Here is a 13,437-nt window from a genome sequence, read left to right as displayed (position 1 = left end):
GAGTCGCTGGATGTCCTCCCCCCTCTTCTGAAATAAGTCTGCCTCCTTGACTGCCCCTTAAAGCAGGGGGAACCTCACCTCAGACTTCTCGCCTTTACCACTGCTGGCTACGCATCCACCCCACCATCTCCTCTCTACGTCTGGTGAGTGACTCCCGTCTACGGGTCCTCTGTCTGTCTGACCACACCAGAGGGACCCCTTATGCCTTTTTGGCCAGCCTGTTCTCATTTCAGGGATGCCTGAATGGAGAATTTGACTCGGACCCGTCGATGTCCTGGTGGACCCCCATCCACATCCTTATAGACTCCCGTGTCCTCACCAGACCACTCCATAAAGTCAGAATGCCACCTAGGCTAGAAAATCAGTCTCAATGGCCCAGCCTTCTGGCTTGTGTCCTCGAGAGTGGGACGCAGGCTGGGTTCCAGGGACCCCCCTCTAGGTTTCCTCTCAAAGGTTAGCCATTCTGGGTTTAATCTCCTCCACAAGCCAAAAGAGAAGGCAGGGCAGTTGTAGAGAAATAACTCTTGACAAGCATTTGTGGTCAATTCCTAGTAAGTTCCAGCCCCTGCCTCATGAGACTTCCAGGCTTCACTCAAGGACTGGCGTCTACCACCAAGGGGCAGCTGCTGCTGGCCTTCTCCCGGAGGGGCCACATCTCCGCCTCTCACCCCTAATGCTGACGCCCTTAGCCAGAGTCGGCGCCCTTTTTCATAATTATGACAAGGCTAGAACGAAGGGCCCACACCTGGGAGGGCTCCACGCAGATGCCCCAGCACCTGAATTGCCGAGCTAACTGGCTCACCTGGAGGCAGACCTTCTCTGTCGCCGCATCCGATCCGCCTGGCCACGCCTCCCACCTTTCCCTACGTAATCCGGCTCAACGCAATCCCTGCGCACTTTCCTTTCCTCTCTTGCCGCCTTTCTGTCTTTTTCCTCTTTCCTTCCCCTCTGCCTCCCTACACCTCCATCTCCACCTTGTGGGTGGGGGCCAGCAGTTTGCTCTCCTCCCAATAAATCCCTTTCTGCGTGAACCATGTGGCAAGTTTCCTTTCCTTCCTGGCTCACGCTATAGCTGGCACTCTACCTAGTGAGCCACGGTGTAACTTTCGGCTTTTACCGTGTATGTGGTGCTGAGGGCTTCATGCACACTAGGCAAGCACTCAACCACTGAGCCACAACCCCCCCTTTATTTTTTATTTTATTATGTTTTCTTGCCAGTTCTGGGCCTTGGACTCGGGGCCTGAGCACTGTCCCTGGCTTCTTTTTGCTCAAGGCTAGCACTCTGCCACTTGAGCCACAGCGCCACCTCTGGCCGTTTTCTATATATGTGGTGCTGAGGAATGGAACCCAGGGCTTCATGTATATGAGGCGAGCACTCTACCACTAGGCCCTGTTCCCAGCCCCCCTTTGTACATCTTTAGCGCGGGTAATGGAGAATTTTAATTCACCCATGCGCCTCACCTACACGTATCAGCGTAGAGGTGGAGATTTTCATCCACAGGCAGAGGATGCGGACACACCGGGAGCCCACGTGACAACCGGACGCCCCGCCAGTCCCCACGCGCCTCAGTACCGAGAGCCCTGCCCTGCTTCTGAGAACACCAGGCCTCCGGTGCACCGGTGCCCCCCGCGTGCCCCCCCCCCCCGAGGGCTCAGGACAGGAGAAAGGCACACGCACCCCAGGATCTGGCTCGGCCCTCCCCTCCCTCCAACTCCGCAGAGGCAGTGACATCCCCGTGGGGGCCACAACCCGGCCCCTTCGCACCGCAGGCCTCTCCCCAGGTTCCAGACACACCTCCTTCCTTGACTCTGTCTGCACTACCAACGAGGGGCCGGTGAGCTCCGTGTCGGAGGGGAAACACACAGAGAGCTTAGTGAACGACCCGAGGCCACACAGTGCCAGCGGCAGGTGTGGGTTCAAACGCTACGCCTGGTTCTTTCTTGGGAGGGTCCAAGACCACACTTAGCTCAGTAGCTGACGCTCTCACTCACTGGCTAGCGCCCTACCCACGGAGCCGCACCCCCAATCCCTCCAGCACCGACTCTTCCCACTGTGGGCCCCAACCACTTCTTGATGTGGAACAGTCTAGAGCAATCTAGAAACAGTAAGTAATGGGGGGGGGGAGGTTGCTCTAATGGAAAGTGGCCAGATCTTTGTTTTTTTTTTTGCCAGTTTTGGGGCTTGAACTCAGGGCCTGAGCACTGTCCCTGGCTTCTTTCTGTGCTCAAGGCGAGCACTCTGCCACGTGAGCCACTTCCGGCGTGTGTGTGTGTGTGTGTGTGTGTGTGTGTGTGTGTGTGTTTTGCTGAGGAATGGAGCCCAGGGCTTCATGTATACAAGGCAAGCACTCTTGCCGCTAGGCCACATTCCCAGCCCCTCTAGAGCCTTTCTTAAGGGTGTGTTTCACACACACACACAACCAAACCTCCAGGCAGACTAGCATCTACCATCCCCAGAAAAGTCTGGGGGCCCCGGAAGGGCGGGGTCCAATCAGGAGTAGACAGACAGCAGCCCAGACCTCCCCGGCTCCCCGGGCTACACTGCAATCCCACTCCCAAGCTGGGTTTGGGTGTGCAAGCCATCAAAACACCAAATTAAAAGGCAAGAAAGAAATGGCTGTAGGCGGCACCCTGACGGGCTGCGAGGAAGGAAGCTAAGGGAGAAGGAGAAAGAGAAGGAGAAACCCACTCTCTCAGCAAACACAAAGGCACCGGGGAGCAGCCGTCTGCCGGGGACCAGGCGGAGGGGGGGTCCGGGAGGGGCGGTCCAGCCGGCTCCACGCAGGACACAGCGGGCAAACAGAACGCCGGGCTTAGAAAAACCCGTATGAAGAAAGAGTAAAGCTGTGTGGCGCCTGATGAGGAGAAAAGTGAACAAGCCAGAAGGAAGCCGAATAAAGGAAACGAACAGAATGAAGTCAAGCACAAACGTACAACGTTTCTGTCCCGTGAGGGCGGGGATGGAAGGCAAGCACCCTACTACCGAGCTATAGCTCGGCTCTCATCAAAATTTTATTTTGTGTTGGCGCTGGGATTTGAACTCAGAGCCTTGCACGCTCCCACTTGAGCCACAGCTCCACTTACTGGCCTGCTACTGGTTCATTGGAGATAAGAGTTTCTCAGATTTGTCTGCCTGGGCTGGCTTCAAACTGGGATCTTCAGGTCTCAAACTCCCAAGTAGCTATTACTGCAAGTGCAAGCTACCAATACCCAGCTGTGTGTGTGTGTGTGTGTGTGTGTGTGTGTGTGTGTGTGTGTGTGTGTGTGTATCAATCCTGGGGCTTGAACTCAGACCGAGGTGCTGCCCATATGCTTTTTTGGGGGGGGGGGGGCTCAAGGCTAGCACTCTACCACTTGAGCCCTAACTCCACGTCTGGCTATTTGGTGGCTAATTGAAAATAAGTCTTGGGGGCTGGGAATATGGCCTAGTGGCAAGAGTGCTTGCCTCATATACATGAAGCCCTGGGTTCAACTCCCCAGCACCACATATATAGAAAACGGCCAGAAGGGGCACTGTGGCTCAAGTGGCAGAGAGCTAGCCTTGAGCAAAAAAAGAAGCCAGGGACAGTGCTCAGGCCCTGAGTCCAAGCCCAGGACTGGCAAAAAAAAAAAAAGTCTTAGGATCTTTCCTGCCTAGGCTGGCTTTAAACTGCGATCCTCAGACCTCAGCTGCCTCAGTAGCTAGAGTTATAGACATGAGATACCAGCACCTAGCCCAATAAGAAAGACTTTTTTTTTTCTGCAGTCCTGGAGTTTAAACTTAGGACCTTGCCCTTTGCTAGGCAGGTGACCTAACACCTGAGCCACACCCCAGCCCTTCTGCCCTACTTATTCTTCAGGTGTGGTCTCTTGTTTTTTCCTACTCGGGTCAGCATGGACCCCAATTCTCCTCTCCCTACATAGCACCCCATCAGCTCACCATACCTGGCTTTTCAGGGCTTCTTACTAAGAAAGCAAGCCCAACGGCTAAACAGTTATCAGAGTAGCACAAGGTAGAGCAACAAGAAAAACCATTTACTTTTTCTTTTTGCCAGTCCTGGGCCTTGAACTCAGGGCCTGAGCACTGTCCCTGGCTTCTTTTTGCTCAAGGCTAGCACTCTGCCACTTGAGCCACAGCGCCGCTTCTGGCCTTTTCTATATATGAGGTGCTGAGGAATCGAACCCAGGGCCTCATGTATACGAGGCGAGCGCTCTCGCCACTAGGCCATAGTCCCAACCCATGGTCTTTCATTTTTCTTATCTGCCTGAGAAGTGGGGCACGGAACGGACTATGAATAGCTCTGGGAACCGGAATGGCGGCAAAAGCCCTAGAAACGTGCCGACTCTATCATCTTGCCATTCTCTTCTGGGAATGTGTCCAAAGGAAATGATCGGACAGCTGTACAAGAGGTAGGTAATCAACAGTGCGTCCTTACTGGAGAGCAACGGTGCAGTCGGCACGGGCACAGATGCTCTCCCCTCCTGACACGGGGTCTCTTCCCATCGCAAGCCCCCGTGGGCTCTAGGGTAGAGGTCAGAGTCCAAACCGGTCCGTTCTTGAAAGACGGAACCCCGGGTCAGGACTGTGTCTGAGATGGCTCCCGACAGTCTAACCGTGGGGCGAGGCACAACTGGAACGCGACGCCAGGCGTGACCTTCTCCCCATTCCGCACCTGGCTTTGCTCTGAAACACCTGGGGCACAGCACGGATCCCGGAGCCACCGATGGAGGAGGAGGCGGGGGGGGGGGGGGGGAAGGAGGGAAGCACCCCAGATGCCGCCGGAAACCCCCAGGCAGGAAGACGGGGCGGCCCCGCGGCTTCCACTTCCTTCTCCGTCCCAGCCGGTTCTAGCGAGCCCGCGTTTATCTTTGGCAGGAAAATGCATATGAACGCGTACACGAAGTGGGTTTTTTTTTTCCCCTAAATGTATTTAGAGCAAGCATGTCTCCTCCGAGTGACACGCGGCTGGGTGGGAGTCAGGGCCCCAAGGGACAGGGGGAGTCGAGAAGAGGACCCTGACTCCCGCGCCGCCGTCACCTCCAAGTTTGTTTTTTGGTGGTCATGGGTCTTGAACTCAGGGACCGGGCACTGTCCCTGAACTTTTCTGCTAAGCTCCACTGCCGGTGGTTCTGTGCTTTTAACCAGAGAGGAGTCTCAAGGACTCTGTCGCGTAGGCTGGCTTTGAACCACAGTTCTCGGCTCTCAGCCCCCTATCGCTAGGATTACAAGGATTACGAGCACGAGCCGCTGTCTGGCTCATCTAAAGGTGGTTTTGTTGTGGTTTTGTTTCTTTTTTTGTCACGGGGCTTGAACTCTGGGCCTCGGCGCTGTCCACGCTAGCACTCTACCGCTTGAGCCACAGCGCCACTTGTGATTTTCTGCTGGTTAATTGGAGATGAGAGTCTCACACGGTCTACGGCCCTACCACCCTGAGCCCGCCCCGATCTCGTCTGATCCGGAAGAGTCTCACATCAAGGAGTTTCCTGCCGGGGCTGGCTTTGAACCACAACCCTCAGACCTCAGCCTCCTGAGTAGCTAGGATGACAGGCGTGAGCTGCCCGTGGTGGCCAGCTGTCTATAGGCTCGTAAGAGTTAAACTCAAGGGTGACCTGACTCTCAAAGCTCCTCTTAGGAGCCACCTTTCCGGGCTCATCAGAGTCACACTAAACTCACCCCAGTTAACCTGAGTAGCAGAGAACGCAGCAGTATTCAGGCAATGAGACAAGTTGGGGTGTGTGTGTGGGGGGGGGATCTGTCTCCCCCTCGGTTTACTGTTCTGCTCCGGAAGCGAGATGACAGCCAGGAGAGGGCCCAGGAGACCCAAAGCACAACCACCAGGCTGCCCCACATGCAGAGACCCCCCCCGGCCCCCGGGCCACCCCAAGTCCTGCTACCACGGAAACGCCCGCTACCACGGCTCCTTGGAATGCTGCAAGGTGGACGTACGGACAGGACATGAGACACTCCTCTCCCGTGCGTGTGCCGGGCGTGGTAGAGCACGTGCGTAATACCTGCTACACTCAGGAGGCAGAGGTAGGAAGATCCCAGTCTACCTAGGAAAGAGCCTGAGAGGCTCTCTGTAAGACAAAAAGACTGGGCATGGTTCAAGTGGTAGAGCGTTTAAAGCATGAGTTCAATGCTCAGCCAAAAACAAATTCCTTCCAGGACCTTCCAGGTCCTACCTGCCTCACCTACCTGTCCCCTACGAGACAAGAGTCCAGCCAGAGACCGGGCCGACTTGCTGTGCCTCAAGCATGGCTTTATGCTTTCTCGCACTCTGCTTCGTAACCCTCCCCCGATGCCCCAGCCCCGCACAGACACACAAAAAGGAAGAAACGATGCTGACGGGGCCTGGGAAGGTGGCCTAGTGGTAGAGCGCTCGCCTCCCATACGTGAAGCCCTGGGTTCGATTCCTCAGCACCACGTATACAGAAAACGACCAGAAGTGGCGCTGTGGCTCAAGTGGCAGAGTGCCAGCCTTGAGCACAAAGAAGCCAGGGAGGGTGCTCAGGCCCTGAGTTCAAGCCCCAGGACTAGTATGCATAAATGAATGAACGGGGTGTCATCAGTCACTGACCCTGGAGAGAATCCAATGAGAGGCTCTTCCACCTGGCTGTCCCTAAGTCACACAACTTGAGCTGAAGAAGCCTTCCCTTTCCCTCTGACCCCGAGGGTAGGGGCCTGCTGAGTCTCGCAGGTCTCTGAGCTTTGCCCTGGTTTCTAGGTCGCTGTATTGCTGTATATATTGCTACCACTCCCAGCACCTGCTGGTAACCTCCCGCCAGCTGCGCCATTTTCCCAGGGCAGCTGGGCCCAGCCCTTTCTGTACCTCTCCTCTCCTTTGTTCTGCTTTCTGAGGGGCCAAATGCAACTGGGCCACCCCATAATAGGAGCCACATAAATGGATCCAGAACAAACGCACCCACACAGAGAATCCTCTTTTTTTTTTCCCCAAATTCCTAGAACCCTTATCTGTGAGCAACCCCCACCCCCCCCCACCCCAGGAAGCCATGCCTCCACCCAGCCCTGGTCCCTAAAGCAGCGAACTGCAGGAATGGTCATAAGAGTGACCGGAGCAGGTGCACAGCCCACCCCCGACTTCCCCGGGAGGAGGAGGACTGTGGGCAGTCCAGCCTGGGCAGTGCCCGGGCAGCGGGGTCCTCCTGGGTACTGGACCCGCCACCCCTCCCCTTTCCCCTAACACAGGGCTGTCCCAGACAAATCACAGGACAGCGAGGGACGTCTGAGCAGGCCAAACTCCCTACGGCCCCGCCCGGCTGGTACCCCCCTCCTTCTCTGCAGGGGTGAACCGAACCGGAAGAACCCTTCCTCTCTTCACCTTAGCTCCCCGGGGGTGTCACCAAGCCCACGGACAGAGCAGGGCAAGCAGAGCGGCACCCCATGAGCAAGAGGACAGGAACCATCTAGAGACACGGGGCAAAGGGTGCTCAGAGGAACTTCTGGCTCTCTTGAAAAAAAAAAAAACAAAACACACCGACTCTAGAGGGAAAAACAAAGGGGAATCTGAGCAAGTCATGCAGCCAGCGACAAAAGCTGGGTTCCTGTGCACACAATGGCAGCCAGATGGCACGCACACGGGGTTTACCTTCCACTTCCAGGCCCAGACTCCAGGCCGGAAATCGAGCCAGGATACAGTCCTCCCCCCCACCCCCAGGCCTGGCCTTGGGAAATCGCTTCTCCAGGCGCACACCTGTCAGAACTTCGTAAGCCCCCCCGCCCCCCGCCCCGGAGGGCTGCTTCTCCTGCCGGCCTGAGCTCCTGGAAGGCTGAGCGCAGCTCTCCTTTCTCTGAGGGTGAGCGCTGAGGGAAGGCAGGCATGGGGTTCTCCCAGGCTCTGTGAGCTGGGGAGCTAGGAGGTCCAAACCCAGGCGCCCCCTCCCCCCCCAGCTCATGGCGGTGTTTCTTCCATTCCCTGAGATTGGAGGAAAGGCAGGAACCTCACCCCCCCCCCCCCCCCCCCGCAATCCTGTTCTGAAACACAGGAAAGTCAAGCCACCTTCTGCTTCCTCCAGCCCTACACAGGAGGAGGGGCGACCGAGAGCAGCAGGGACAGGGCAGGAGGGGAGCTGCCCGCTGAGCTCCCACGCCGTACAACGGTCCTGAGTGTCACCTTCAGCGCCGGGACAAAACCGACCAAAAAACATCCCTCCACCGAAGGATTCACTGGAGCCAGGGAGGGCTCTGAGGTGCCCACCCATCGCTCAGAGAGGCTCCCCCCTCAGAAGCCAAGCGGCTCCCCGCTTATGTAACCGCCCAGGTCTGCTGGGCCCGGGGCGCAGGGCAGGCAGAGAGCCGCGCCCGCGGGGCTTTCTCAACTCGGGAAGCCGCCCTGTGGGGCAGGAGGGCCCGGCAGAGGAGAGACAGTTCTAGGCTGGAAGCATCCCCGGCTGAAACGAGAGCAGTCTGGGTTGGTTGGTTTTTGTTTTTTTTTTTTTTTTGCTTTGTTGTTGTTTTGTTTTGAAGCCTGCCAATAGCAGCAAAGCTGGGGTGGGGTTGGGGGGCAACCAAGCCGGGCTCCTGGAGAGCGAGTAGGAAAGAGGAAGGAGCTGGATAGCAGGGGGGAGTGGGGAGGGGACGAGGGAGGGCAGGCGGGTCAGTCTGGTGACAGTGAGACATCAGGTCCCAGGATTTCAACACGGTGACGCGGGGCTTCCAGGAGAAGCAGATGGAACAGTGGGGTACTTCCAAACCACAAGGAGGAAGCTGGCCAGGGGAAGGTTCCGGAAGGGGGAATTCTGCCTAGCGCGGTGGATTGAAGACAAGAGGTTAAAAAAACAAAGAACAAAGTGCCTCCCAGGAGTGCGGCGCTTTCAAATGCCCAGCCGGACGTGCTCAACGGGGAGATGCCAGCTACTAACAAGGCTGGAGCTGGATTCCAGAGCGCCCCGCGTCTAGCCTCTCTCCACTCTGAGGAGGGCTCTGCGGTAGATGACCCCACTTCTCCACCAGCTGTCGCTCCCCAAATCTCTTCATCCTCCAAAGAGGCTGAGGAGGGCATCCGGACTGCATCCGGCTCTTCACACTTCCTCCAGACAGTGAGGCGGGAAACTCCAGTCTCTTCCAGCTCCCCCCTCTTTCACTAATAAAGAGGAAAAATTGGTCATCTCCCTTAGGGTCCCTGGGCTCATACAAATGCCATCTCCTAGTCCCCAGCCATGGCGGTGATTCAGGCCATTTACTCAGATCCATGTTAATGAGTTTTTCCTGTCACCTAATTAGTTTGCAGTGAACTCAGCCTTGAGAGGAGAGAAGGGAAGGACAGAAAGAAGTCAGGCAGGAATGTTAACAAAAGACCAGTACAGCCAAGCATGTGGCTCTGTAATCCTAACTACTCAGAAAGGCGGAAAAGGGAGGATCGTGGTTCAATGCCAGCCTAGGCAGGAAAGTCTGTAAGAGTCTCGTCTCCAATGAAGCAGCCAAAAGCCAGCACTGGAGGTGTGGCTCAAGTGGTAGAACACCAGCCTTGCTTGAGAGGAACAGCGAAGGGCAGTGCCCAGATTCTGAGGTCAAGCCCCCGGTTTCCAGCAAGGGCACGCATGTGTGTGTGTGTGTATACGCGTGCGCGCGCACACACACACAGAGGATATCAGCTCTAAACGGGAGCCTCCACTCCTACAGTATTCCGCGTCCCCCAGCTTTGAGGACCTCTAAGACCCGAAAGGGGCTGATCAGATACAGGAACCTCCGACGGCTCCAACCAAACCCACGAAGATGGGAAAGGGCCCTAAGGGCCAGGCCCAAGTGGCGGTGGACAGGCCCCTCCCTGCCCACAACTCCGTGTCATCCGCAGCGGGCCTCGGCTCTCCCTGCAGTGCCACTAACGCAGTCCCCACCACCTGCTGGTGGGCGTCCCCTTCCCACAGGGCTGGAGGAGGAGGAAGCAGATGGCCCAGGGCGAGGCCCATCTGCCAGAGCTCAGCTGGAAGGTCACCACGCCACCGGGGTGCCTTCGCACAGAGCAGAGCCCTCCTCATCCCCGAGGTCGCGGCCCTACGCCAGGGGCGGCGCACCCCCCCCCCACCCCGCCTCCAGTCCCTGCGCCCCACGGCGGCCCAGGTCCACGGCCCGAAAGGAGCACTGGGTGGTAGCTCCAAGGCCCGGGCTCCGTGCAGGCCCTGGGGGCACGTGTCCTGCGGCCCCCTCCCCCTCCCGCGCAGGCCTAGGGCGGGTGCAGGCCGCGGAGGCCCCCCCCCACCCGCCCCCCAGACGGGAAGGCCGGGAGTGGGGACCCGGCCAAGGCCCCCCCCCCCAGCCCCCCACGCGGTGCTGGGCCGGCGCCTCCCCCGCGGCTGCGGAGCCCCGGGCCCCGCACACCGCCAGGGCCCGGCGGCAACCCGGGCCCACGGCCACAGCCCGAGGAGGGAGGGTGGGGGGGGTGCGTCGGGAAAAGATGCCCGGCTGGCTAGCGGGGCCCAGGAAGGCCGGCCATCCCCGCGCCCCACCTCCCCTCCCCTCCCCTCCCCTCCGGGCGCAGGCCGCGGAGGCTCCCGCCCTCCCTCCCCCCCCCCCCCCGGCCCCGGCGGCGCCCGCGGGCCCCGCTCACCCTCGATGGAGATGACGTGCTCCCGGATCTGGTTCTGCAGCGCCAGGTCCTCGATGCGCTCGATCAGGTCGTAGATGGCGTAGATGTTGGGGTGCACGGACTCGAAGCGCTGGATCTCGGCGCGGATGGCCGCGGAGTTGGAGAGCGCGAACTGCGGCGGGGGCCCGCCGGCCAGCTGAGGCGAGGGGCCGCCGCCCCCGGCCCCGGGGCCCGCCCCGCCGAACTGCCCGCCGCCCCCCGCGCCGCCGCCGCCGCCGCCGCCGCCGCCCCCGCCGCCGCCGCCGCCGCCGCCGCCCCCCGGAGCCGCCAGGCTCGGCTGCTGCTGCGGGCTCTGTCCGCCGCCCGCCTGGAAGTTCATGGCTCCGGGGCCGCGGGGCCCGAGGCGGAGCCCGGCTGGGGGGGGGGGCGGGGGGCGGCGGGGCGCGGGGCGCGCGGGGCTGGCGGGGCCCGGAGCACGCGGGAGCGGGCGGCGCGCGGCTAGCGCATGGGGCCGGGGGTCGGGGGCCGAGGCCGGAAGGCGCCGCCGCCGCCGCGCACGCCGCCGCAGCCCGGAGCTTCCCGGGCGCCGAGGTCCCCGCCGCCTCCCCGCAGCCGCCGGCGGCAACAACAACGGGGCCGGGCGCGCGCGGCCCGGGCCCGCCCCCGCGTCATGCGCACGCACGGCCGCCCCCGCCGCGCCGCCGGCACGCGCAGCCCGCGGCCCCCGCCCCCGCCCCGCCCCGCCCCGCCCCCGGCCGGGCTCCGCCCCGCCCGCCCCGCTTCCGCCCCGCGCGCGCCGCGGCCCCTCCACCCCTCCACCCCGCCCCGGCGGCGGGCCCCGAGCCTGGGGGGGGGGGCTGGGGGGCGGTGCCGACCCCCGCCTGGCCCCCCCCACTCCCCGATCGCCCTCCCCCCCACTCCCCGATCGCCCTCCCCCCCCCCATCGCCCTCCCCCCACTCCCGGATCGTCCTCCCCCCCACTCCCCGATCGTCCTCCCCCCCACTCCCCGATCGCCCTCCCCCCCACCCCCCATCTCCCTCCCCCCCCCTCCCGGATCGCCCCCTTCCCTCACTCCCTGATCGCCCTCCCCCCCACTCCCCGATCTCCCTCCCCCCCCACCCCCCGATCTCCCTCCCCCCCCACTCCCCGATCGCCCTCCCCCCCCACCCCAGCCCGGGAGGGAGGGAGGGAGGGGGCGGTCGTCACCGCTGGCTGAGGCGCTGTGCAGATCTCCCCGGGTTTTCTCAGGATACGCATGTGGCCATGACGCTTTGGATAAAATCCCAACTCCGATTCTTATGACTCAACTCCCCCCCACCCCTTTATTTTATTTTATTTTTCCGTTAATTGGGGAGGAGTCTCTCGGAGTTGTCTGCCCTGGCTGGCTTTGAACCACGATCCTCAGATCTCGGCCTCCTGAGTAGCCCGGGTGACCAGCACGAAGGGCCTGGCTTAACCCAGCTTGGCTTTGTTTTGCTTTGATGAGTCCAGACCCAGACAGAGAAAGTAGCAGGCCAGTGAGAGTTTATTAAGAGCATGGAATGCATAAGGCTCCCACACTGGATTAACCCACTTCTTAAAGACCCGGCCTGCCAGACCGAGAAGGGTTTGCTGACTGTTGCCCCTGCAGTATTGACAGGTAGAGGAGGAGGAGGGAGGACTCAACTGAATCTTCTTTCCCCTCCTTCCCTATGAGGAATGTACTAGAACCCACAGCACTCTGGTAATTTTCCTCCTTCTACCTACCACCACTCCTTGTCCATCTTGTCCTTCTACTCCTGAGGTCAGGGAGTTCTGTTCAATGTGGCATTTACTCTGCACTCCCGTTGTTGCCAACTGTCTGCGGTTCAGGCAGCCAGCAACCCCAGCACACACACACCCTACAACCCAAAAAAGGTAACATGGCTTCGGCCAGTAAGTTTCTTGGGACTATATATCCAGATATTTTCTGAGGACCATTGATACAGTCATTCTTTTTACCCACTTCCACTTTTCTAGGCCAAGCCGCATCTTTTCCCAGCATAAAGTCATCTATTAGTGTATTACCTATATAAGAAGTCTGGGGCTGGGAATATGGCCTAGTGGCAAGAGTGCTTGCCTCCTACACATGAAGCTCTCGGTTCGATTCCCCAGGACCACACATATGGAAAACGGCCAGAAGGGGCGCTGTGGCTCAGGTGGCAGAGTGCTAGCCTTGAGCCGGAAGAAGCCAGGGACAGTGCTCAGGCCCTGAGTTCAAGGCCCAGGACTGGCAAAAAAAAAAAAAAAGTCTGTCCCAGTACAAACCCAATCTCCATTCCTAGCTTTCTCCTACCATCCAAATGACCAAGTGCAAACTAATCAATACTAGGTATCTCTTAAACTCCTGAGAGATGTAGGTTTCTATCTGTATGAATTTAAGGATATCTTGTCCCCATCCTGGGCTGCATCTGCAAAAGTAATGTTGAGTGGAAAACCCCACTCTGCTGCTTTGTATTTCTAAAAGTAACATTAGCATCTCTTTTAGGTGCTTTATTAGAACTGACAGTCAGAAGTTGCACCGGGTGTACTTTCCCAGAGAGATGCATGGAGGAAAGCACCCATTGTGATACACCAGCCACCAGCATGTACAAACCTGTCTTAACGTTAATGGGCTATTTATGTGTCTGCTCCTCTTTTGGTATGCGAACCACATGAGGGCAGGAGAGGATGTATAGACCATTGTAGTCCTAGCATTTCACACAGTTACAGGGTGTATAGCATGTATTTGGAGCCCTTGGCTTGAGGCCACAAGTAGGCATGCCTGAAAGACTAAGGCAATAGGATCAAGAGTTCAAGGCCATAGAAACCCTGTTTCCGGAAATGAGTTGGATGTGCACTTGTGGACGCCCCCCCCCCCCCAACACGACTGGCCTGGCCTGTGGAGGCCAGGGT

General features: G+C 59.3%; 1 protein-coding gene across 3 annotated transcripts in view; it reads right to left on the bottom strand.

Moving 5' to 3' along the window:
* Agap3 (ArfGAP with GTPase domain, ankyrin repeat and PH domain 3) overlaps nt 1–10,919 on the bottom strand; it is a 45,337-nt gene extending 34,418 nt beyond the window's left edge. For 2 of the 3 annotated variants that reach the window (XM_048340472.1, XM_048340474.1), the window contains exon 1: nt 10,545–10,917. In XM_048340472.1, coding sequence (XP_048196429.1) covers nt 10,545–10,902 — 358 coding nt within the window. In that variant the 5' untranslated portion in view covers nt 10,903–10,917. Of the gene's footprint in view, nt 1–10,544 lie in introns of all 3 variants that reach the window. The other variant, XM_048340471.1, reaches the window with a different exon arrangement.
* Between the last annotated feature and the right edge of the window lie 2,518 nt (nt 10,920–13,437).

Source organism: Perognathus longimembris, chromosome 2, assembly GCF_023159225.1.
Source record: "Perognathus longimembris pacificus isolate PPM17 chromosome 2, ASM2315922v1, whole genome shotgun sequence".
In the NCBI taxonomy this organism is placed as follows: Eukaryota; Metazoa; Chordata; class Mammalia; order Rodentia; family Heteromyidae; genus Perognathus; species Perognathus longimembris.
The sequence above is the reverse complement of the archived record's forward strand: the minus strand, read 5'-3'. Positions and strand labels throughout refer to the sequence as shown.